The sequence below is a fragment of the Chiloscyllium plagiosum genome, unplaced genomic scaffold (assembly GCF_037043375.1).
Source record: "Chiloscyllium plagiosum isolate Xiang-an unplaced genomic scaffold, Cpla_swu_hap1 HiC_scaffold_5, whole genome shotgun sequence".
NCBI lineage: Eukaryota > Metazoa > Chordata > Chondrichthyes > Orectolobiformes > Hemiscylliidae > Chiloscyllium > Chiloscyllium plagiosum.
In genome coordinates, this window is record NW_028270143.1 from 92,073,654 (window position 1) to 92,100,889 (window position 27,236).

At 39.5% G+C, this 27,236-nt stretch overlaps 1 protein-coding gene across 12 annotated transcripts in view; it reads right to left on the reverse strand.

Moving 5' to 3' along the window:
- The window catches only part of mpp7a (MAGUK p55 scaffold protein 7a), a 493,705-nt gene that overhangs the window by 58,286 nt on the left and 408,183 nt on the right, over positions 1-27,236 (reverse strand). For all 12 annotated transcript variants that reach the window (XM_087987461.1, XM_087987462.1, XM_087987468.1 and 9 more), the window contains one exon: positions 19,853-20,023. In XM_087987461.1, coding sequence (XP_087843587.1) covers positions 19,853-20,023 — 171 coding nt within the window. The remainder of the gene's footprint in view (positions 1-19,852; positions 20,024-27,236) is intronic.

Genomic DNA, 27,236 nt, shown 5'->3' on the forward strand with positions numbered 1-27,236 from the left:
ATTTCACACTCTCCTCTTCTACAATACGGTCCCTCTCGTTCGTAAATACTGAAGAGAAGTACTTGTTCAAGACCTCTCCTATCTCTTCCGACTCAATACACAGTCTCCCACTACTGTCCTTGATCGGACCTACCCTCGTTCTCGTCATTCTCAGGTTTCTCACATACGCATAAAATGCCTTGGGGTTATCCTTGATCCTATCCGCCAACGATTTTTCATGCCCTCTCTTAGCTCTCCTAATCCCTTTCTTCAGGTCCCTTCTGGCTATCCTGTATCCCTCCACTGCTCTGTCTGAATCCTGTTTCCTCAACCTTATGTAAGCCTCCTTCTTCCTCTTTACCAGACATTCAACCTCTCTCGTCAACCAAGGCTCCCTCACACGACCATTTCTTTCCTGCCTGATAGGTACATACATATCATGGACACGTCGTATCTGCTCTTTGAAAAAGTTCCACATTTCCACCACATCCTTCCCTGACAGCGTATGCTCCCAACGTATGCTTATGTTAGGACAAAATGTGAAAACTCAGGGCGCTTGAAGGTTACAAGGAAGTCAGGAAAGACCTAAAAAGAGAGCTCAGAAGAGCCAGGAGACATGAGAAGTTGTTGGCGGATAGGATCAGGGTTAACCCTAAGGCTTTCCATAGGTATGTCAGGAATAAAAGAATGACGAGAGTTAAATTAGGGCCAATCAAGGATAATAGTGGGAAGTTGTGTGTGGAGTCAGAGGAGATAGGAGAAGCACTAAATAAATATTTTTCGACAGTGTTCACTATAGAAAATGAAAATGTTGGTGAGGAAGATACAGAGATACTTGCATCTAGACTAGAAGAGATTGAGGTTCATAAGGAAGAAGTATTAGAAATACTGCAGTGTGCGAAAATAGACAAGTCCCCTGGGCCGGATGGGATCTATCCTAGGATCCTTTGGGAAGCAAGGGAAGAGATTGCCGAGCCTTTGACATTGATCTTCAAATCATCATTGTCTACAGGAATAGTGCCTGAGTACTAGAGGATAGCAAATGTGGTTCCCTTGTTCAAAAAGGGTAGTCGAGACAACCCTGGTAATTACAGACCAGTGAATCTCACTTCAGTTGTTGGTAAAGTGTTGGAAAAGGTTATAAGAGATAGGATTTATAACCAACTAGATCGGGGACAGTCAGCATGGTTTTGTGAAGGATATAGATCATGCCTAACGAATCTTATTGACTTTTTTGACAAAGTGACCAAACAGGTAGATGAGAGTAAACTAGTTGATGTGGTGTATATGGATTTCAGCAAGGCGTTCGATAAGATTCCCCACAGTAGGCTATTATACAAAATGCGGAGGAATGGGATTGTGGGAGACATAGCAGTTTGGATCAGTAATTGGCTTGCTGAAAGAAAACAGAGGGCTGTAGTTGATGGAACATGTACATCTTGGTGTCCAGTTACTAGCGGCGTACCGCAAGGGTCGGTGTTGGGTCCACTGCTGTTCGTCATTTTTATAGATGACCTAGACGTGGGCTTAGAAGGGTGGGTTAGTAAACTTGCGGATGACACTAAGTTCGGTGGAGTTGTGGATAGTGATGAAGGATGTAGTAGGTTGCAGAGAGACATAGATAGGATGCAGAGCTGGGCTGAGAGGTGGGAAATGGAGTTTAATGTGGACAAGTGTGAGGTGATACACTTTGGATGGAGTAATCGGAATGCAAAGTACTGGGCTAATGGTAAGATGTTTGGGAGTGCAGATGAGCAGAGAGATCTCGGTGTCCATGTACGCAGATCCCTAAAAGCTGCCACCCAGATTGACAGGGTTGTTAAGAAGGCATACAGTGTTTTGGCATTTATTAATAGAGGGATTGAGTTCCGGAACCAGGAAGTTATGCTGCACCTGTACAAAGCTCTGTTACGGCTACACTTGGAGTATTGTGTACATTTCTGGTCACCGCATTATAAGGATGTGGAAGCTTTGGAAAGGGTACAGAGGAGATTTACTAGGATGTTGCCTGGTATGGAAGGAATGTCTTACGAGAAAAGGCTGAGAGCCTTGAGGCTGTTCTCGTTAGAGAGAAGAAGGTTGAAAGGTGACTTAATGGAGACATACAAGATAATCAGAGGGTTAGATAGGATGGACAAGGAGAGCCTTTTTCCAAGTATGGGAACAGCAAACACGAGGGGACACAACTTTAAAGTGAGGGGAGATAGGTATAAGGCAGATGTCAGAGGTAGTTTCTTTACTCAGATAGTAGTAAGGGTATGGAATGCTTTGCCTGCAACGGTAGTAGATTCCCCAAGTTTAAGTGCATTTAAGTTGTCATTGGACAGGCATATGGACATACATGGAATTGTATAAGTGGGATGAGCTTCAGATTAGTATGACAGGGCGGCGCAACATCGAGGGCTGAAGGGCCTGTACTGTGCTGTAATGTTTTATGTTCTATTAAAATAGGTAAGACCCTTGGGATAGATGGGACTTATCAGAGGATTCTCTGGGAAGCCAGGGAGGAGATTGTAGAGCCTTTGGCTTTGATCTTTATGTCATCGTCTACAGGAATAATGTCAGAAGACTGGAGGATAGCAAATGCTGTCACCTTGTTCAAGGGTGGAGTAGAGTCAACCCTGGTAATTACAGACCAGTGAGCCTTACTTTGGTTGTGGGTAAAATTTTGGGAAAGGTTATAAGAGATAGGATTTATAATCATGTAGAAATGAATGTTGATTAGGGATAGTCAACATAGTTTTGTGAAGGATAGGTCATGTCTCACAAACCTTAATGAGTTCTTTGAGAAGGTGATCAAACAGGTGGATGAGGGTAAAGTGGTTGATGTGGTGTATATGGATTTCAGTAAGAAATTTGATAAGGTCCCCCATGGTAGGCTATTGCACAAAATGCGGAGGTATGGGGTTGAGGGTGATTCAGTAGTTTGGATCAGAAATTGGCTAGCTGAAAGAAGACAGAGGGTGGTGGTTGATGGGAAATGTTCATCCTGGAGTTCAGTTACTAGTTGTGTACTACAAAAATTTGTTTGTCATTTTTATAAATGACCTGGTTGAGGGCGTAGAAGGACGTGTTGTTCAATTTGTGGATGACACTAAGATCGATTAAGTTGTGGACAGTGCCAAAGGTTGCAGGTTACAGAAGGGCATAGGTTGCAGGCTGCAGAACTGGGTTGAGAGGTGGCAAATGGAGATTAATGCATAAAAATGTGAAGTGATTCACTTTGGAAGGAGCAACAGGAATAAAGAGTACTGGATAAATGGTAAGATTCTTGGCAGTGTGGATGAGCAGAGAGATCTCAATGTCCATGTACATAGATCCCTGAATGTTGCCACCCAGGTTGACAGGGTTGTTAAGAAGGCATATGGTGTGTTAACTTTTATTGGTAGAGGGATTGAGTTTCGGAGCTATGAGGTCACATTGCATCTATTCAAAACTCTGGTGCGGCCACACTTGGAATATTGCATACTGTTCTGGTCGCTGCATTATAGAATGGATGTGGAAGCATTGGAAAGGGTTCAGTGGAGATTTTTAGATTAGATTCCCTCCAGTGTGGAAACAGACCCTTCGGCCCAACAAGTCCACACCGACCCTCTGAAGAGCAACCCACCCAGACCCATTCCCCTACGTTCATCCCTGACTAATGCACCTAACACTATGGGCAATTTAGCATGGCCAATTCACCTAACCTGCACATCTTCGGACTGTGGGAGGAAACCGGAGCACCCGGAGGAAACCCACACAGATCGGGGAGAATGTGCAAACTCCACACAGACAGTTGTCCGAGCCAGGAATTGAACCCGGGTCCCTGGCACAGTGAGGCAGCAGTGCTAACCACTGAGCCACCGTGCCGCTCAATTACTAGGATGTTGCCTGGTATGGAGGGAAGAGCTGAAAATGTGTTGCTGGAAAAGCGCAGCAGGTCAGGCAGCTTCCAGGGAACAAGAGAATCGACGTTTCGGGCCTAAGCCCTTCTTCAGGAAGAAGGGCCTAGGCCCGAAACGTCGATTCTCCTGTTCCCTGGATGCTGCCTGACCTGCTGCGCTTTTCCAGCAACACATTTTCAGCTCTGATCTCCAGCATCTGCAGACCTCACTTTCTCCTGGTATGGAGGGAAGGTCTTGTGAGGGAAGGCTGAGGGATTTGAGGCTGTTTTTGTTAGAGAGAAAGATGTTGAGAGAAGCCTTAATTGAGACATAGAAGATAATCAGAGGGTTAGATAGAGTGGACAGTGAGAGTCTTTTTCCTCGGATGGTGACAGCTAACACGAGGGGACATAGCTTTAAATTGAGGGGTGATAGACAAAGGACAGATGTCAGAGGTAGTTTCTTTACTCAGAATAGTCGGGACATTGAATGCCCTGCCTGCAACAGTCATAGACTCGTCAACTTTAAGGGCATTTAAAGGTTCATTGGATAAACATATGGACGAAAATGGAACAGTATAGGATAGATGGGCCTCAGACTGGTTCCACAGGTCGGCGCAACATTGAGGGCCGGAGGGCCTGTACTGTGCTGTAATGTTCTATTTATTGTGGTGCTTTGGAAAGGGAAAGATAGAAGATACAATATGTGGGCAAGTAGCAGTTCTGATTGCTGCTCTATTATGTACCACTTTTTTATATCAGGTAAATATTTGTAACAAAAGTGTTTTTCTGTTCACAGCACTGTGGTTCGGCATCCTAACATCATTTCATAACCCAGAAAATTCTAAAATCCAAGAATGACTTGGTTACACATCTTAAATGATCACAGAGTTCGTGAACCCTGAGGTTGTAGTTCCTTTAAGAGGTAGGTGAGCACGTAGAAAATTTCAGAAAAAGGCAAGTAGAATTTTGAAGGTTTTCCCTTGAAGATTTGGGCATAAAGGCATTGAAAAGCATGACATTAGTCAGGCCACATTTGAAGTATTTTACATTGCCTGAAATGTGATATTAGAACATGAATGTTCAATTCATTTGCTTGAAATTATTCTCTCTTATTCTAATGGAGTCATCTACTTGCTTTTCTTTTAAAAAAAAAGGGGGTGCCACTGGCCCTCCAAAAATAGTATCGAGAAAAATTTCTGACAAATGCATTAAGCACTTCTTAGCTGGTATACCAGGATAATTAGAGAATAAAAGCAAAGTATTGCAGTTGCTGGAGATCTGAAATAAAAACAAAGTACAGGAGAAACTCAACAGGTTTGGCAGCATCTGGGGAAGATTAAACAAGATGGACTTAAAATATTAGCTCTGTTTTTCTCTCCACAGATGCTGCCAGACCTGTTGACATTCTCTGCAACACTTTATGCTTTCATTTCAGGGTAATTATAGAGCCAAGGAAACCTGTAAGAGCAGGATACAAATTTTCTTGTCACATTATAAGAAAAAACAACCTGAAATATGTAACAGCAACAATAATTCTCACTGCAGTTTAAAATTACTTGATTCCCATTGCTGTTATCTGCTATTACACATTCTTTAGTGAACTGGAAAAGCAACAGGTTATGGACAATTAAGCTTTAGCACAGCTAGTGTTGATTCTTTCATATAAGGTACATTTCGATGGGAATGGGCTAGAACTCAATTGCTGTAAAATGCTTCATTTAATGTTTGGGTGAGAATAAGGGAAACTTGTCTACCAAAGAACCAAATTTAAATGTCAACGTGCTGATTATTTGAAATTAAGTCCTTAAAAAAGAAATCTAATATTTTATCATACCTGACAAGTTATCTACTAGTAATGTGGTTTAATCTTAGCATTTGTTTCAAAATAAATGTTATGAGTAAGTTATTCTGGGCAGAGGAACCTCATTTTCACCGGTCACACGCTGATCTAAGAATATTCTACGTCATGAAGGTGTCAACTGTGAGTGATCCGATTGTATTTAACACAAACCACATGTCATCGGGGAAACAGGGTCAAGGGTAAAAGGAAGGGGGATCAGGAATGTGCATTTACTGCTGCCCCACAGCAATACATAGACTAAAGAAAAACATAATTTTTTTTGTACATTTCCCAATGAAAACATTCATAAATATATTCAAAAGATTTTTTGAGAACGTTTTCATTGGGAAATATTTGCAGGCAGAGTAGTTGAGGGCTTATGTTACTGGACTAATAATCAAGAGAACGTGCCACAGAGCAGTTTGAAACAATGAAGTGAATTTTTCTCAAATCGAGAAATTAACAACTGGTAATCAACACTTTAGAAAATGAGTGTTCGTCCAGTCACATTTTATTGGGCAGAAGCTCCCCCCTCCCTGGTGCGGTGTGAGCAATTACAAAAAAGGTGGGGAACTCACAAAGAAGGAGTAAATCAGAATTTTCACACTGAAGCATGATTTGTAATTTTACTCTCAAATTTTAACTGACAACTTCAAAATCTCACCACTGGGCAACAAATGTGTTTGCATCATATTAAAGGCCCATCTCCCTTAATTAATGGCACTTCCAATTCTTGCTTTTCCCCGAGGAGCTAGACATTGCGAATTCCTGACTAGTAAATCAGAGTGGGTATTTGGCAGCTTGTCAAATGCTTGTCCCAGCCATGAAGCAAATACTGTTCTGAAAAAAGTTCCCTACAAACTCTACTGCCAACATTCAAATCATGGACCCCTGCTGCAATTTATTTCCAGGTGGTGTGACCTCCTTTGAGGGTCTGCAGGGAAAAAAGGATACCCTGCTTTGCACCACCCTGACCTCCCGATTCCTGACCCCAAAACAGGGAGCAGCTCTTCCTTTCCTTTGGGCTATGTCCTCTGTGATTATGGTAAAGCAGAGTGTGAAGGGCAGTTCCTGGCTTGCAGTGTCTGAATGGTGTGCAGATGGGTTTTAAATATGGCACCAGCCTCACAAAATGCTAGAGTGTCCCAGCAATGGGGAGCACTTCCAACTATCGGACACACGATGCCTGAGAAAGGCACCCAAGAGCCTGGATGCATTATTAACAAAGTGAAGAGTAGAAGAAAAGTCACTCTGAGCCATGGTAACTGAGCACCATGAATCTCACTTAACAAAACATAACTGAAGAAGAAAAATTTCCACCCAAAATTGTTCATTTTAAACTGGTCTTCTGAAGTGACATCGCAGGCTATTCAACATCTTCACTGGCAACTATATGTGGATAATAAATACTGGAGTTGCAAGCAAAGCCCACATTCTGAGATACAATAAAGACAATGTGTGTGTGTGTGTGTGTGTGTGTGTGTGTGTGAGAATTCTCTTTGCCGAATTGTGAAATGATTAAGTGGGATGATCTCTGGTGTTGATTTGAGTAGTAATGTCTTGTGGCATTCGTGTATTTTGTCTTCCCAGGGTTGTCAGTTCATGAGCTTTCGTCTTGGTCTCCATGGATGGGCCTGACTGGAATTTGTACTGCAGTTCAGAGTTAAAGGGTGCATTCTGCATTTTGGGGAAATAAGGGACAGGGCAGTGGTGATACAAGATGCTACATAACCAGCATGTATTCTCTGGTATATAATGTTGGTAGCAGAGAATGGGTTAGCTGTTTCTATGTCAAAGATTGAAAGTTAAACATTATTTTAACTAAAGAAAGATTCAGAGAGACGATCAGAAACAAAAGCTGAATCTGAATGCAAGTGATTCGATTATGATTGCCTACCCACTTTATGAATGCAAACTTTATGACCTTTGGAAGAATAATATAAACATGTGGACTTGGGTTACTTCTTACCGAGAGGAAAGATGGAATAGCCTTGGCACTTGCACTACCACAAAAACAAAATGAGTAGCAACGTTTTTTTCAGAATTGGAACCTGATGTTTTGGAAAGTGATGAAGGTTTAGATAAATTATTAACTTTCACGGATGAAATTTATCGAAAACATGACTTAATAACTGGGGTGTGGTCCATAGAAGAGTACAGTTGGACTTTAGTAGATTATATACAAAACTACAGTTGAAAATGCCCCAGTATGTGCTGACATTTAGGTCATTAGACTGTGCTAATATTTCAGATTTTGGCAGATTTCTACTTTTGAAAAGACTGACATTTGCAGACAGATATACACATTGCTAGAACAAATGTCAGAAACATGTCCTTGAAAAGCAATCCTTTCCACCAGCTTCCATGGCACAGGTGTGCAGTTGACCAGGCAACAGCAAATAGAAGATAAAATGCTAATCTGCTGGTGAGACCATCTAGTTACAATTCACAGGTGATGGCATAAAAAAAGCATTTTACTAAGATAACTGAGAACAGAGGGCTTTTAGCAAGTCTCAGAAACAAAGAGAATTTAAGGTTTAAACAACTACATATCATAAATGCCCATGGTCAATTGATGGTTTACATGTGATTCAAAATACCTTTACACGATGAACCTCCCAAACATTATAATAGGGTATTCAAAACTACATATGAAAAGGAAGATTTTAAAGAAGAGCTTGGGTATATAGATCAAAGAGAGCACATTGTACTGGTCAGGAGGAGCTTTGGGCAATATTAGACAGCAGCGGAACGTTTAGTGCAAGGAATAGATTTGCTAAATTGCTACTTTGACTCCGAGTCAGAACAAAGTTAAAGAATTTTAGAGTTCTGTTAGTTGAAGATTATGGGAAGATAGTCTTTAAATAGTGTATTTACTCCTTATAAAATAATGAGAATCAATCATTTACGAGCACAGACACAGTATCCAGTAAAGTACTGCTGTTGTAGACCATGCATGAGAAAAGTGCAGATGAAACTGCACATGGAAACCACAAAGCTCTTGTGCCTGGAAAATCTATGAAATTGCAATGTACACAATCATGGCACTATTGCATTCATTTAACGCAGATCACAGTCATAGAGATATACAGCCCAGAAACAGACCTTTCGGTCTAATTCGTCCAACTAGATGCCCTACATAAATACAGTCAAATTTGCCAGCTTTCGGCCCATATTCCTCTAAACCCTTCCCATTCATATACCCATCCAGGTGCTCTTAAATGTTGTAATTGTACCAGAGTCCACCACATTTTCTGGCAGCTCATTCCAAACATGCACCACGCTTTGCATGAAAAGATTGCCCATTAGGTCCCTTTTAAATCTTTCACCTCTGACCTTAAACCTATGCCCTGTAGTTTTGGACTCCTCCACCCCTGGGAAAAGATCTTGTCTATTTACTCTATCCATGTTCGTCCTGATTTTATAAATCTCTATAAAGGTCACCCCTAAGCCCCCGATGCTCCAGGGAAAACAGCCCCAGCCTATTCAGCGTCTCCCTATAGCTCAAATCCTCCATCCTTGGCAACAATGTTGTAAATCTTTTCTGAATCCTTTCAAGTTTTACAACATCACAACATCCATCCTATAGCAGGGAGCCCACAATTACATGCAGTATTCTAATAGTGGCCGAACCAATGTCCTGTACAGCCACAACATGATCTCCCAATTCCTATACTCAACGCACTGACCAATAAAGGCAAGAATACCAAATGCCTTCTTCCCTCACCTATCTACCTGCGATACCACTTTCAAGGAAGTATGAACCTGCACTTCAAGGTCTCTTTGTTCAGCAACACTCCTTAGGACCTTATCATTAAGTGCGTAAGTTCTGCCCCTGATTTGCCTTTCCAAAATGTAGCACCTCATATTTATTTAAATTCAGCTCCATCTGCCACTCCTCAGCCCATTGGCCCATCTGATCAAGATCCTGTTGTACACTGAGGTAACCTTCTTCAATGTGCACTACACCTGACACCAAGGGGCAGAAATTTAGAAGACAAGTCAATCATATTAAACAGCTTAGGCAATTTGCACATCCATCCACCAAAAGTATTTTTTTTTAATGACAAGGATGCAGTAATAAGAGATGAGGGATTCAATAACCTCATAGAGGAGTTAAGTTACAAGTGTAAGATGTACAAGAAATACCAAAGGACACTGTCATGGCTTATTGACGGTCTGCCCTTAATGAGGCATTTAAATGAGGTGGTGGCTACACATTTAAATGTGTGGGAAAACGGAAAAATAATCATTTTATGTTTTCTACATCTGGCAACCAGAGTTAATCAGTTGACAACGATACATAGCAAATGTATGTTGGGTGATGCAGTGGCAGTGCCTCTACCTTTGAGCCAGAACGCTCAGGTTCAAGTCCAATCTATTCTAGAGGTACATCATAACATGTCTGAACAGGTTGCTTATAAAATATCCACATACACAGGCAACAAGTTATTCAGCTTATTGGAATTTGTGGAGTGTAAACTCTGACTAGAAAACAATATGCCTGGACTCTGTCTAACTCACATTTAACATCTGGCATTTAACATACCATTTGGCTTAGGATCCAGCTGGGAACCTTTGATTTCTTCCTATTCTTTAGATGTCTGGACCAATTTCTTTCCTCGCCTCTTCTTTGTAGCAATATCACGGTGTTGGTAGTTTTTCAGGAGTAATATTATATTTGGGGTGGAATGTAAGGAGCAGATTGTACATCACTGCAACAGGAACTGACTTCCCCAACAACTTGCTTTGTTTTCAAAAAAATTAAAGTTACTTTCTCTGGTCAGAAACACTGAAAGCTAAAAGGGTCGATTGCGGTGTATGGAAGATGCAGAAAGAACTTAAGTTAGAATATAATCAAACTATAAATAAATCTCCCTCAACTAATAGCAAAGAAAAAAACTAGCTTGAATGGAAAGAGAGATATACTTCCAAGGTACTTGGACAGGAGTAGCTTTTTTGAGTGCTGTTCAAAAAAAAAGAACCTGACAGCATTGAAACTACATTCAGTCTTATACAGTCTACCTTTTCATGTGAAAGATGTTGAGAACCATTCTAATGCTATTCACATAAGCAGATGTCTAGTTTCCTATGATGCTAGCCACTGAGAATTTCAGTTCAAATAAAAGCATAATACTACAAATGCTGAAAATCTGAAGTAGGAACAGACAATGCTGGAAAAACTCTAGCAGGTCTACCAGCACCTGAGGAAATAGCAACAGAGTTAACATTTCTAGTTGAGAATTTCAGTTCAACTCCCTTTCTTAAGACAGGGAGGGACAGGTACTGTGGCTCATTCTCTTTCAAAGATACCTTTCAATTGTCACCAAAGATTCCTTTAATTATGTTAGGCATATATAAAATATTGTCCATAATGTGTCATGTCAGTATAGATGGCAAATATTTGGCACTAAGGTACAGACCTAAAACAGAGACCTCATCTTTTTGTCAAAATAATTTTATTCCAACATAAAGAGATTCAAGATAACTGGGTGGTACAATATTTTAAACCCACTGCATTATAACAGGTTTCCACATTCATCATAAATTTAAAACCGGTTTTAGAATCCAATTAACCTTTGATTTCGCCCATTGTCAAAATCCATGATTTTTAAAACAATCCACAATAATCTAACTTCGTTAAGGGAGTTCAACGCAACCTGGTGAAGTCAGTGTTCAAATCTGGTGAAGCCAGTAAGAATGTATGTCCCTTTCAGGCATGTTACTAGATAGCTTTACAAGCATGAACGTCAGCCTTAAGTTGCTAGTGGGTGGTTAACTTGTAGGAAACCAAACAAGAGGATCAATCTGTTTATTTTAACTTAAATTAATCTGCTCTTTTGCGCCTAGTATTATAAATCAAACTTACAGGTTCTCAAAACTCTCCAAAAGAATGATTAATTGACTATACAATGATATTTCTGTACAGCATCACTGAAATTTTAAAGATTCATCAGAAGACTGCTTGGAAATTTTTTGCTAATTAATTGAACAAACTAGAATAATGCTTATTACAATATGATTGAGCCAAGGAAAATTCCAAGATAGAATTCTTACAAACAGGGAGTATAAGACTGTAAAATCATCCCTAAACCTTTTAGCATGACACCACAGTTGCAATAGATGCTGCAGGTTAAATCTTCTGCTCTCTTTGGTGGTGAGTGCAGAGGCAAGAAGCGCAGATAATTTGGTGAGATGATAGCATGCCTGAATTCTTTCCCCTCGAAGAACAGTCACGGACTACCACTGAGGCCCTTAAACAGCCAATTAATGGACTACTTAAGCAGGGATGAGGTTGGCCGAATATAGAAAGGTTAAAAAATTAGCTGAAGAAAAAGGCCTGATTTTGTTTTTGCAACAAGGATTTGTGTACAGTGCAAAGCAGCAATGGCATTGCAGCATGAAAGTTTACACTATATTTTATGATCTATGTTGACATGTATTCAATTCTAGTCTCCTGCTTTAGGAAGGATGTTGTAAAACTTGAAAGGGTTCAGATAAGATTTAAAAGGATGTTGCCAAGGTTGGAGGGTTTGAGCTATAGCGAGAGGCTGAATAGGCTGGGGCTGTTTGCCCTGGAGTGTCTGAGGCTGAGGGGTGACCTTGTAGAGATTAATAAAATCAGGAGAAGCATGGATAGGGTGAATAGCCAGGGCCTTTCCCCAGGGTAGCGGGTCTAAAATTAAAGGGGATGCATTAAAGGTGAGGGGGGCAAGAGTTATAAGGGACCTAAGGAGCAACTTTTACACACAGAGGGTGGTGCATGTATGGAATGAGCTGCCAGAGGAGATGGTTGAGGCTGATACAATAACAACATTTAAAAGGCGTCTGGACGGGTACATGAATAGAAAGACTTTAGAGAAATATGGGTGAAATGCTGGCAATTGGGAATAGATTAATTTAGGATATCTGGTCGGCACAGACAAGGTGTGGTTATAGTACTAACAGATCAAAGTGCATGCGATTGTAGGTAGTGTATTAATATGGCTAGAGAACTAGTCGGCTGACAGAAAACAAACAATAGGAAGAAACTGGACTTTTTCTGTGTGGCAGGCAATGATTAGTGGGGTAGCACAGGGATTGGTGCTTGAACTCCAGCTATTCACAATATATATTAATGATTCAGATAAAAGAACGAAAGCTGGAAGGGTGAACTGTGAGGAAGATGCAGAGATGCAATGGCAGACAAAGTATAATGAGAATAAATGGAAGGTTATCCACTTTGGTAGCAAAACTAGGAATGTAGATTATCTGAAGGGTGATAGATTGGGAGAGAGGGAGGTACAAGAAGACGTGGATGTTGCTGAAAGTAAGCATGTAAGTGCAACAGGCGGTGAAGAAAGCATAGCTAGAGAATTCTGATACAGGAGCAGGGATATCTTGCTGAAATTGCACTGGATGGAGAATTGTGTGCAGTGTTGGTCTCCTTATCTGAGGAAGGATGCTCTGGCTATGGAGGAAGTGCAACATCGATTGATACAAAAACAGAAATTGCTGGAAAAACTCAAGAGTCTGGCAGCATCTGTGCAGACAAAGCAAAGCAGAGTTTACGTTTCAGGTCTAGTGACCCTTCTTTAGAACTGAACTTCTGAATTCAGCCCTCAGATCTAAATTATATATATCCCCAAAATCGTGAGCATTGACAGAATCCAGTTTTCATCGAGTGTGATACACCAATTGTATTTCAATGAAATACACGTGTCACAAAATCCTGTCCAATGCTAACTAGTTACAATTTGGAAATAGAGCAGCTGTCTATTGCTGAAGAAAATAAACGTAGATATGTAATGAAACAAAGCTTCAATTGCCTCTTTTGTGGACCTGTAAACTACAATTTGGCAGACACTTCACAAGAACATATGAAATAGAGCAGGAATAGGCCATTATTTCCCTTGAGTCTGCACTGTCATTCAATAAAATCATGGCTCATCTGTTGTGGTCTTTCTACCTGCGCCAATGACTGTCAACTCCCTTGTCAATAAAATCTGTCCAATTCAGCCTTGATTCTTTTCAATGACGCAACCACCAGTGCTCTCTGAAGACCAAAACTTCAAAATCTAATGACTTTCAGAGGAAAAAAAGCCTCTTCATCCTAGTCCCCAGTGGTAGATGCCTTATTTTTAAACTATGCCCGAATTCAAGGTCAAGCCACAACAGGAAACATCCTTTCAACATTGACCCTGTCACACCCTCAAAATCTTCTTTTGTTGCAATAGGTCCCGTTCTTTTCTTCAAAACTCCAATGCGTACTGGACCCACCTGCCTAACCTTTTCTCAAAGGACAACCTCACCCCAGGAATAAGCCTAATAAAATTTCTCTGAACTACTTCCAATGCAATTATGACTTCCTTAAGTAAGGAAGCCAAAACTGTGTGCAGCACTCCAGATGAACTCTCACAAAGGCCTTGTACAGCTGTAATGGCTCTTCTCTATTTTTATACTCCATACCTTTTTACAATAAAGGCCATCAAACCACTTCCATACTCAATCACACAACTTGCAAATCAGTTTTTTGTGACTCAAGTACTAGGACACTCAGATTTCTCTAGAGCACAGATTTCTGCAAACTCTTTCCATTTAAATGATATTCTCTACTTCTGTTTTTCCTGTCAAAGTGGAAAACTTCACAATTTCCCACATAATACTACTTTTCCAAGTTGCTGTGCACTCACTTAGTGTTTGCAAACTCTTTACATCCACATCACTTACTTTTCTGCCTGCTCTTGTGTTATCAGCAAAGCTCTGTTGGCCAGATGACTGGAGTGTGGTGCAGAATAAAGCCAACAGCGCAGGTTCAATCCCCATACAGACAATGGTAGTTCATGCAGGCCTGCCTCCCCTCAATGCCCCTTGTTTGTGGAGTGATTATCTTCAAGTTCTGCTTGTCTGTCCATTATGGAGAGAAATGCCCATGGTCCTTTGTGAATTATTCTTATATTCATGCCCCTCATTCAAGTCACAAATGTATTTTGTGACTAGTTGAGGCCTCAGTGCTGATCCTCTTCTTAGTCTGCCAGCCCAAGAACACCCTGTTTATCCTGATGTTCTGTTTCTGCTTTGAAACATGTGACAACTTGAGGACAATATAGATAGTCTTAGAAATCTGAGCCAGCTTGAAGCTCATTTATGGCAAGGAAATCAATCGAATTGCTATTAGTTGGTACAGAAATTGTTGAGAATTACTTGTCTTTTGATCTAAACCAGGTCATGCTTCTCTCCCTCAGTCCACTCCCTAAAATAACTACAATATCATGCTGAGACATAAAGGTCCAGTGTGCTATGCATAATATAGTCTTGTTTAAGAACAAACTCTAAAAACAACCCAGAGTAAAATATTGAGGGGTAATTTTTTTATTTTGGGTACAATTTTTAATCCTGCCCAAACTGCACCGGTTTTGAAATGTTTTTACTTGATTTTGTTGGTCACTGTCATTTGCATAGCAAAAACTATCAGAACCAATGCAACTGGGCAGTGTTTTGCAAGCTAGTTGAATAAACTTAGCTTATAAATAATACTTTAGAGCAACTTGTTGAATGTGATGGGTTTGCCAAAGTAAGAAAAATCCTCAGTACCACTAAAAACAAACTGGGTGTATTTTATTCAGTAAAGTCCTGAAGGAGGATAACTGAATTCTAAATATTAACTGTGTTTTCACTCTATGGATGCTGCCAGACTTGTTTGTCCAGCAATTTCTGTTTTTGCATGTGCATTTTTATTTGGATCGCACCAATTCTTACTCTACTGGATTCCAAAAATGGAGAAGGAAGAAACGCCTGGCACAATAAAAATCCAGGAACATTAGAATACTAAGAAACCTCTAAAGCAAATAATTATTTTTGAGCTAAACTGTCAAGCATTTATAGACATGATGTGGAGATGCTGGTGTTTTTGAATGTGTGAAGCAAATCATTCATTACAAACTGCAATGCGATATGGCTACAATTCTCCAGTCAACCTTGTTATAGTAATAATATGCCACTTCTGGAGAATAGTTTAGCATGATTTAAAAAAAAAAATTGACTTATGCCATCAGTGTGCAATATAACAAGCAGTCATCTAATGCAGTTTCAATTACAGACTCTGTCTCTTGCATGCTCCTGTCATTCTGAAACACACAGACAGACACATTTACACTCTTGGATCAGAGAACTGCATCCTTCCAGGCTTCAGAAAAAAGGGAAAATGCTTTGATGGATTTTTCTATAATTGAATTCAACCCCTCTTCAGAATGGGCTTCCTTGATGCACAGCAGATGTTGACAGGAAATACTTAAGAAATTACCAATGGAAAGATGGTTGCCAGCAAAATTTGCTTTGTTTCATAATATATTCTTCGGTCTTTAAGATAAAGGTGAAATTAGCCTGCATGTTTTCTCCCAGTCCCTTACTACCTAATAAGAGATTTGGCCAGATCAACAATATTGTTGTTGACCAAAACTTAGTTTATTTAAGTTGCAAAATAAAAACTAATCTCTGTGTTTCAATAAACCTGTAATATATTTTTAAAAAATCATCAAAAAGCACAGCATCTTTCTTTGGTAAATTTAAAGAGAATTTTATGGAAGAGAGAAGTAATTTGACAATAAGCTTTCTTCTTCTTTCCAACGTGTGTAAAATATGAAAAAGGCATTAAAATATGTTGCATGGGAGGAGGTGCCTTTACTTGCAGCATGCATTGCCTCCTCACCTACCCTACACAAGTAATTACAGCTGAAATTCTTCATGAAAAATTCAGAAAAGCTCCAAAGGATTCCAGCAGCCAGGGCCGGCTACGATGCCAATTCAGAGGCACCTGGAGCCAAAAACAGTTAGTACCTACTGTACATTTTCCAGCATGGTTTTCTGGCTCCAACACTTCTTGATCAACATATTATTCAGACTGGTCTTAAATTCCAATGTGTGTACTGATTTGCATGTCCGATATTCTTCTAGTTGAATATTACTGAAACAACCTTACAGTATTGCAGGAGAAAAGAACAGAAATCCCAATGAGGATCATTCTTTGGACCCTAATAAAGCTGAAATTTGCTGTTGCTCAGAAAGAAGTCACTTCGATAGAACAATTCTCCTGATAATTTTGTCATGCAGAATTAATGAGTCTAATAATCTTGTACGGTAAATATGTTTTTTTACAAATACTCAAAATATCACAGAATATTTGGCTCTTGCTGGCCGAGAGCTTGGAGACAGGAAAGGCACTTAATTGAGTGGAGTGGTGTTGTAATTGAAGCCCGCTGTCTTCCCACCTCCATCAGAAATAATTTCTCGAAAAGAGAGTCAATGGTTGACATTTCAAGCCTGAATTGAGGCTTTTAAGAAGCTAAGTGATGATAACTTCAGGGCTTCAGCGCACTGGTATTAACACAACTGCAGGTAAGACTATTGCCACGTGGCATGCACCAATTTGTCACCTCCAGGAATGTTCTTCAATCACAGGACTTCGTGTCTGATACAGAGGCTGGATATCAGGAAGGGGAGCCTGATGAAAGTTAGCCCCTGCTCTTGCTTTGTTTGCCATTTATATCGGTGATTTAGGCCCAGGTACTGGAAATACAATTTCTAAAATTATGGTTAACATCAAATTCGGGCTACGACAAAAGGAAGATTTTAACAAAATAATAAGTTTGCCTAATGCTTCTTTAATTGCCAAACAGATTCCAAAATAATTAAGTGAGAGATAATGAAGGCCTGTATGGGATTGTAGAACAAAGATAAGATCATTTTCAAAGGAAGAGCCGAGTTGAAAGCAGAAAGCAATTATCCATAATACATGAGTAACTTGGATGGGAAAAGTGAATTGTTATAGCCAAGCTTGCAGAAGATACTAAAACAGGTGGGAAGGCATGTGGTGAGTATGACATAAAGAGTCTGCAGAGAGAAATGGACAGGCTAGGCAAGTAAGAAAAACTTGGAAGATGTGAGGTTATCCACTTTGACAGGAAAAAATGAGAAGTTGATTATTATTTAAATGAAGAAAGACTGATTAGCACCACAACAGAGGAATTTGGGAGCCCTCATTCAATGTCACAAAAAAAAGCTAACATCCACGTTCAGCAGGTATTAGGGAAGACAGATGGAAGGTTAGCCTTTATTAAAAGAAACTTAAAGGTGGTTTTGTTAAAACTACACAAGACACTACCCCGACCTCTGCTGGAATACTCTAAACGAATTAGGCCCCTTGTCTAAGGAAAGATAAACTGGCATTGGACGGAGTCCAGAGAAGATTCACTAGACTGACACCAGTTATGGAGAGACTGTCTTCTGAAGAGGGTTCAAGTAGATTGAACCTGTACTCATTGAAATTTAGAAGGATGAGAGACAACATTATTGAAACATACAAGAATCTTCAGGACTTTGGTTAGGCCACTGTTGGAATATTGCGTGCAATTCTGGTCTCCTTCCTATCGGAAAGATGTTGTGAAACTTGAAAGGGTTCAGAAAAGAATTACAAGGATGTTGCCAGGGTTGGAGGATTTGAGCTATAGGGAGAGGCTGAACAGGCTGGGGCTGTTTTTCTTGGAGCGTCGGAGGCCTTATGAGATTTATAAAATTATGAGGGGCATGGATAGGGTAAATAGGCAAAGTCTTTTCCCTGGAATCAGGGAGTCCAGAACGAGAGGGCATAGGTTTAGGGTGAGAGGGGAAAGATATAAAAGAGACCTAAGGGGCAACATTTTCACACAAAGGGTGGTACGGGTACGGAATGAGCTGTCAGTGGAAGTGGTGGAGGCTGGTACAATTGCAACATTTAAGAGGCATTTGGATGGGTATATGAACAGGCAGGGTTTGGAGGGATATGGGCCGGGTGCTGGCAGGTGGGACTCGATTGGGTTGGGATATCTGGTCGGCATGGACGGGTTGGACCGAAGGGTCTGTTTCCATGCTGTACATCTCTATGACTCTATGACTTGAAAGGATAGATGTGGAAAGGCTGCTTTCCTTGTGGGAATGTCTAGAACCAGACAACATAATCTCAGAATAATGGATTACACAAATAAAATGGGATGAGAAGGAATTTCATCTCTTAGAGGGAGAGAATCTGTGGAATTTCTTTCCACAGAAGTCTGTTGAGTTTGGATCATTAAGTTTACTCAAAACTAAAACAGATTTTTAATCATTCAGAAAAGCAAGGGTTATGTGGAATAGGCAGGAAAGTAGAGTTGATTATCAGATTAGCCATTTTCTCACTGAAATGTGGTGATTCAATGTGCTGAATGGCCTATTTCTGCTACTATGTCTTATGGTCAGAAAAGTCATGTTAACTTTTTAGGACTGGAAGATTATGATCACTACAGTAAAATAAACCATGTCGAGTTATTGGAGAAGATGCAAACAAAAATGTATTAAGGTAAGACCAGAACTGAGAGGTCATAATAGAGATGAAGAGGCTGGGAATCTTATTTCTCGAAAATAAAAGACTGAGAGGTGGCCTGAAGGGCAAAGGTAAACAAAGAGACGATTTTTAAATCTATAGCAAATTCAAAAAGCTGGAAACTGTAAATATAAAATGTAACTAATGAGGAAATTTAAAACAAATTTGTTAAAAATGTAAGCTACTTTATTTAAGGAAAGTTGCATAAATTTGATTTGTGCTCAGAAGTTTGAGAGGTAATATAATCAAGTTACTTGAAATGATAAATGGACTCGACAAGGTGGAAACAGAGGAGTTATTCCTTTTGGTTGGATAATCCAGAACAAATTGACAATCTTAAAACAAGAATTCAGCCACTGAACATTGAAAACAAGAAGCATTTTCTCACATAAACAGTAATAAAAATGTCTATCCCATCCAAAAGGCTTCGGATGTTGACGAATTTTGATTGCATAAGAATATCAAGGTGCACATTATCCAAATGGACAAACCAGATAAGTCAGAGATACACATCCAGGAATTAGCCCAAGGCCTAAAAAGCTGTGGCAGGAAGGTCAAGTGAACCCTGTGGCATGATGTATGTCTCAAAAAACAAAGTTTACACATTCAAGTGAGAACATTGCTGGGATTGATTGAGAGTCTCAAGACGACTGATCATAAACAGCACAATAATTTGCACTGTATTTCTCAAAACAAGTTGCTAATAAAACTACTCACTTTATTATATTAATTGATCAATACTAGGTTATCAAACCAGCCACAAAATAAGGAACGAGTTATAAATAGCACCTACCAACGAGCACTACCAGTCTGTACTTTTCATTAGGTTGATGCTGATAAGAGACAACCTCTTCGTATGTTGGTACATCTGCTGTGTCGTACTGTTCGCTTCTTTTACTTTCATACATAGATTTATTAGTCTTTCTATCTTTTCTGCTCAGTCGAAAACTTCTTCTGAGACCAGCTGCAAAGAATTAGAAACTGTTATTACACTGAATCAATGTAATGCTTAACTAATAGAGTTACAACACAAAACAAAGGAAATAAAACAGGTATTATTATGCTATTATCATTAAACCTACCAAGTGTAATCTTATTTTCTTTGGAATTAATGCTGAAAAACCTATGCTTGTGGAACATTTTCCCTCCATAAACAAACAGCAGGAAGATATATACCTTAAAAAAATTTCACATACATATTGAAGCATACAAACTGAAGTTACCAACCAAGTGAAATGAAGCAGTTAGCAAACTGAAATTCACTTCACACATTTTAGTTTGGATTTAAACAAAACTTTTAAAACTAAAATCAAGAAAAAAATTTGATAATGAGTTATTTGCAGAATTAATGACCTGGATTTTATATACATCATGCAATCATAATCTGACAAAGACTGCAAAATCCACGAGTAGTTAAACTTCAGTTGCTATGCTTTATACATTTAAAGATAAGTTGAAGAGTAGGAGAATGGATACACAAGACAAAACTCTTCGTAGTATGAAGGTTAAATACTTGTGAGTGACATGCGATACATTTTTCCCCTTGCTGTAATAAATTGTGAACTGATAAGAATTTGGACAACAGGAAACAGAAACAGTACAGATATTTGTGCAACATTTTTAATTAGAAGAGAAATATTTTATAATTCTTTTCCTTTTTTTAAAAACACAATGTAACATTCTTGTGCAGATGGCCAGCTAGGTCTGTAAGGCAATGAAGGAATAAGAAAAAACGACTTCAGTGACCCTCCAAATGTCATTCTCTTCTTGTAGACAGGACCTTGACGTTTGCTGTGAGCATACAACTAAGATAAAGAAACTCATTGTCAGAGTGAATTTATTTGAACAAAATAAACATTACTCTATCGTATCAGAACTAATTGGTAGTTTTGATAATGCAATTATTGGAAACTGTGTAGCCCAGTAAGTTCACATATTAGACATTCTCACTGAAAACTGAAAGTCTCTTTAATCCACTATCTGACCTGGTGCTAAGTGCAATGAATTTTGAATATGTGCCTCTTATTACAAATTTGGCACAACGGAAGAAAATACCCAGCAAGGCCAAGAAATGGTGGGGTGGGAATGGAGTGACAATCAGAAGTTCAAGGTAAGGTAAATGGTCAAGGCAGAGTAAAAACAATTCAACATGATTGTTATTACAGTGACTTAGAATCTGCAATGCTAACACTGGATGGCTGAGACACGAACACATTACTTATTCTAGACTATATATTCCACACATTAATTAGCCCAAAAGTTCTCTTCAAACAAAAAGCAAACATGTGCAACCAGATATGTAAGCTTTCATATATAATTACAGAATCACATCGTCTTTACATTTTGCAGCATTCTCTAAATTTGCTACATTTTTATTGCACATCTAATGTAAATGTTTAATCTGCAGAAGAGATAATATTGATATACCATATATTTTTTATACTTGTTTATACAAATAACCCTAAACCTAACCCTATCACAACAAACTATGTAAAAACACGATTCAGACAGAGATACAATATAATAATACCTCAATTTAATGAAACATATGCAAAAAGTCCATAACCTAGACAGCTTTTGGCACAAGTTACAGAAGTTGCTTAGAGTTCTCAATAAGTCACAAAGCCAAAGAGTTTTGGAATCAATTTTAACAATTCAGCAATTAGTGATGGACAAGTAGCACCAGTGTGGGGCACTTCCTACTTAAATTCATAATACAAGTACGAAGCAGCAATATAATAATTAAGTCAAAATTACAAAAATATTATACTAAAGTTTAAGCCTCTTGGAATGTTCCAAAATTAGGCATAATAGACAAAATGAGGATGTTGGTTTGAGTCAAGATCAAAATGAGTGAGGGATTGCATACAGTGACTATAAAAACTGCCAAAAATAAGGCTGAGTTATATGGATGTTGCAGAAATTCAAATTAATTGTCGGAAAATATAAACAGAAATAAATGGTATATGTCAAATATACCTGCATCTGATCAAGGAAAGAATGTTAACGTGAAGATGATCTGTTCCTTAACTTTATAATTACAGGTTTAAGTCAGAACCCATCATCCAACAGAAGAATCAGGAATGGTATGCACACACTCGTATTATTAGGTGATACCTTCTACTGACAATTAATGGGAGTTAGTAAGTACTCAAAACATTCTATGAAAGCCAATACAGACATACTTTTGACTCAAGTTCTATTTTAGTCGCTAATACATTTAAATTAGTGCTCGTTGAAGGGAGGTATTAAAACTTGAGTGGTATGTTACACCAAATTTATGACCTAACAGAATTAACGAGAAAGACTAACATCCAGGAATAGACTGGGTAGACAATTTTAAAAATGAAGTATCTTCACCTCTAGCATCATGACCTAAATCTGGCTCAGACAGATGGGACTGACGCTACTGCATTTGACAACCAATGAAGATATTAGGAAAACAAGTCTGGAAAGCTTCAACCCAAGTCTCAAAGAGTATAAATCCACAGCACAAATTAGACCTAATTTGGAAAATCCATGCAGAGTACAGGAAATGGAAACAGCACAAAAGCAGGAAAGGGAGATTTTTCTTCTGATGGTATGATACACTTGATTACTGATATAGATTATAACTCCAAATTACATTCCATTTATTCCAGGCATGACTATGCTGCTCAAAATTTGATTGATGAGTTGAACTGGATCAATCTGTTTACTACTATTGTCTGTCACCATGATAAGCTCACAACTGTACTTTGTTCAGTTGAAATGTGGTAACTATGTACTGACATCATATAATTAGTTCAGTATAACACTGTAAACAGCAAGGAAATTATAGAGTAATCAAGGGAAATATGAACAACATTTCTATTTCAGATGACTAAAGATGATGCTAAATGGTTCCAAATTGAAATCAGTCACTTGTTTATGCTCAATAGATTCGCCAAATGTAGTAGCTGAAAAGGTTGGGCATAGAGGATATGAAGAGTGCAGGGCCCTGGCGACTGAAGGCTTGGCCAACAATGGTGATGCAATTACACTCGAGGTTGCTGAGGAGACATGAAATCAGAGGACCACACATAGCTTATTGTGGGGCTGGAGGTATTAAGGTAGGAGGGGTAAGATTACACAAGGATTTGAAAACAAGGTCGAGAATATTAATACCAAGGTGTTGTTTAACTAGAGTAAGCAAGCAGAAGGGTGATGGGCTTACTAAGGCCTGTTCACCAATTTCAGACACAAATATTGGGCACAATCACCAAAAACATGGGTATATTCTAAAGTGTAGGTGGAAAAAATGAATATATGTCTTGACGAGAATACCTGAATCCAGAGTGTGGAAACTAACATGTCAAAACAAATACATAATATGATCAAGTAGAATCAGCGTGGCTCTAGAAGGGTTATCGTGCCTGACATATTAATTAGAATACTTTGAGGTTAACAAGTGGAATAAATAAAAGGGATGCAGTGGATGTAATACATTTAGATTTTCAGAAAACATTTTTTAAAGAGCTACTCATGAGGCTACTTAAGGTGAGAAGTATTGGAGGTATTATATTGGCAATTGGCTGACTAATGAAAGACAGAGTTGGGTTTAGTTGGGAGTGTGACATGTTCAGGATGGCAGCTTGTAGTCTAACACAGGGATCAGTGCTGGGACCACAGTTAATTGCAATATATATTAATGACCTGGCTGAGAAAAGTGAATGTACTATTGTCAAATTTGCAGATGACACACAAATAGATAAAATAAATGGTGAGCACGATACAAAGACTCTGCAGAGGGATAAAGACAGGTAAAGTAAGTGGGCAAAAAACTTGAAAGATGGAATATAATGTGGGAAGATATGTGATTATGCACTTTGACAGCAAGAACAGAGGAGTTGAATGCTATCTAAATGGAAGAAAGTTGAAAAAAGCCACAGCACAGAGAGATTTGGGAATCCTCATGCAAAAATCTCAAAAAGCTAGCATACAAGTTAATTGGGAAGGCAAACAGAATATTTGCCTTTAAGGGAGGTCCTGCTAAAATTGACCAGTGGTCAGATCCCAGCTAAAATGCTATGAACAATTTTGGACCCTTTGGAGACCAAAAGAAGGTTCATGAGGTTAATACTGGGGTATGGAGGGGCTGTCCTGCGAGAAGAGGTTGAATAATTTGGGGCTGTACTGAAGAATGAGAGGAGATCTTAGCAGGATGTGCAAGATTTTTCAGAAACTTGACAGGGTAGATGTGAAAAGGTTGCTTTCCCCCTTGTAGGAATGTCTAGCACTGGCAGCATAAGCTCAGAGTAAAGGGTCATCCAATTTAGAGAGAAGGAGGAATTTCATGGACTTCTTCACCACAGACAGCTTATTTTACTGGGGAAAATCAAGGGTTATGTGGAAAGGTCACGAAAGTGGATGGAAGGTGTGTCAGATTAGCTAAGGTCCTACTGAATGATGGAGTAGGCTTGAGGGGCTAAATGGCCCTATTTCCTGTTTCTTATGGTCTTTCACACAGCTTTTGAGGTTGGGTTGCGAAGTGCACTCCAGGCGAAGATAGACAAATTTTTAATGAGTAAAGTAATCCAGGGCTATGGGGAAAAGGCAGAAAAAGGGAGTTGAGGATCATCAGGTCAGCCATGATGTCATTGATACGCAGAACAGACTCGATGGACTGAATGGCCCTGATCTGCTCCATTTTATGGACTCATGAAAGTATTTGGCAGCAGTGACATTCCATATTGGATTTGATTTTAAGCTCTGTCAGAGATTACATGGCTGCTCAGAGTGATGTGGGGCTGCATTTGTGGAAAGAATGGGGCTTTTTGTTGTGATCTTGTCGCCACTATTTGTGTTGGTTAAGCTTAATGATCTGGCTGGTCTCTCCCTGCCTTTTAATTTCATACACCCCTACTTCAATCTTGATAACACAAACAAAACTTACCAAATGTAACCATATAGCCTTTGGTAGACTTTTGTATTCACTTTTACAACTCAGAAACAGTTGATAAGTCCAACAAATTTTATTTCTAAATGAGTCTTATAAAAGGCATTGATTCTTGTCGAAGGAAAGTAAAATTTGTCCAACTTAAAGCGTCCTGGTAACCATTCAGCTTTATTTTTCTTGGTTCTAGTATTTGTGAGGCCTGCTGTTATTATCTGCATGCTTTTCATATATAATTAGGTTTTACACTTTACAACCAAAAAGAATTTGAGTGTGACCAGCTGGCAAAAAAAAATGCAGCAATCAGACATGCATAGTAATTGCACTCAGTTGGGATACAAGGAAGAAATTAACCTGCAATGTTGAAGGAAGGAAGGCTTGGTTGACAGTGATTACTATATGAAAAAGAAATCTTTATTTGTGTTCATTGACTATAACAGTGTAGTTTAGTAACATCTGTATTACATTCAAACCATACAATCAATTGGATGGTTAATTATAACTATTTGATTGGATATGCAAATTTAATTAAAGTCAGATGTGTAAATTTTCCTGCTGCAAAATTTCCTGCTGCCAGGTTGAATAAGGACTGGAACTGAGTTAATCGACATGATCCACTCTTCCTCAAGGTAAAAAATAAGCAAATCGAAGCACAAAGAATTTAAAAACTACTGGAGATTAAATAATGCTCATGCTGTTCTACATTTGATCTTGGTTAAAATAGTTGTTTTGTGAAAGACAAATCTTAAAACAATAGCATTGGACTAGAGTTGCCAAGGCCATGGCGATGATCTTAATTTCCTCTTGACCACCCTGAGCCTTCTTAAAATTCAAAGTTTGTGCGAAGATTTGTAGCTCGGGTGCTCGTTGTTGTGGTTCTGTTCGCCGAGCTGGAAGTTTTTGTTGCAAACGTTTCGTCCCCTGGCTAGGCGACATCATCAGTGCTTGGGAGCCTCCTGCGAAGCGCTTCTTTGATGTTTCCTCCGGTGTTTATAATGGTCTGTCCCTGCCGCTTCCGGTTGTCAGTTTCAGCTGTCCACTGTAGTGGTTAGTATATTGGGTCCAGGTCGATGTGTTTGTTGATGGAGTTTGTGGATGAATGCCATGCCTCTAGGAATTCCCTGGCTGTTCTCTGTCTGGCTTGCCCTATGATAGTAGTGTTGTCCCAGACGAATTAATGTTGCTTGTTGTCTGCGTGTGTGACTACTAAGGATAGCTGGTCGTGTCGTTTCGTGGCTAGTTGATGTTCATGTATGCGGATTGTTAGCTGTCTTCCTGTTTGTCCTATATAGTGTTTAGTGCAGTACTTGCATGGTATTTTGTACACTACATTCGTCTTGCTCATGTTGGGTATCGGGTCCTTCGTTCTGGTGAGTTGTTGTCTGAGTGTGGCTGTTGGTTTGTGTGCCGTTATGAGTCCTAGGGGTCGCAGTAGTCTGGCAGTAAGTTCCGAGATGCTCCTGATGTATGGTCGTGTGGCTAGTCCTTTTGGTTGTGGTATGTCCTCGTTCCGTGGTCTTTCTCTTAGGCATCTGCTGATGAAGTTGCGCGGGTATCCGTTTTTGGCGAATACCTTGTATAGCTGTTCCTCTTCTTCTTTTTGCAGTCCTGGTGTACTGCAGTGTGTTGTGGCCCTTTTGAATAGTGTCCTGATGCAGCTTCGTTTGTGTGTATTGGGGTGGTTACTTTCATAGTTTAGGACTTGGTCTGTGTGTGTGGCTTTCCTGTATACTCTTGTAGTGAATTCTCCGTCTGGTGTTCTCTGTACCATCACGTCTAGGAATGGGAGTTGGCTATCCTTTTCTTCTTCTCTCGTGAATCGGATTCCTGTGAGTGTGGCATTGATGATCCGGTGTGTTTTTTCTATTTCCGTGTTTTTAATGATTACAAACGTGTCATCGACATATCTGACCCAGAATTTGGGTTGAATTTGTGGTAGGACTGTTTGTTCTAACCTTTGCATAACTGTCTCTGCTATGAGTCCCGAGATTGGTGATCCCATGGGTGTTCCGTTGATTTGTTCGTAAATCTGGTTGTTGAATGTGAAGTGTGTTGTGAGGCACAAGTCCAGTAGTTTAAGTATGCCGTCTTTGTTGATAGGTTCAGCGTCCTGTTTTCTGTTCTGGATCAGCGCTGATGATGTCGCCTAGCCAGGGGACGGAACGTTTGCAACAAAAACTTCCAGCTCGGCGAACAGAACCACAACAACGAGCACCCGAGCTACAAATCTTTGCACAAACTTTGAACACCTACGGGCGAGAGA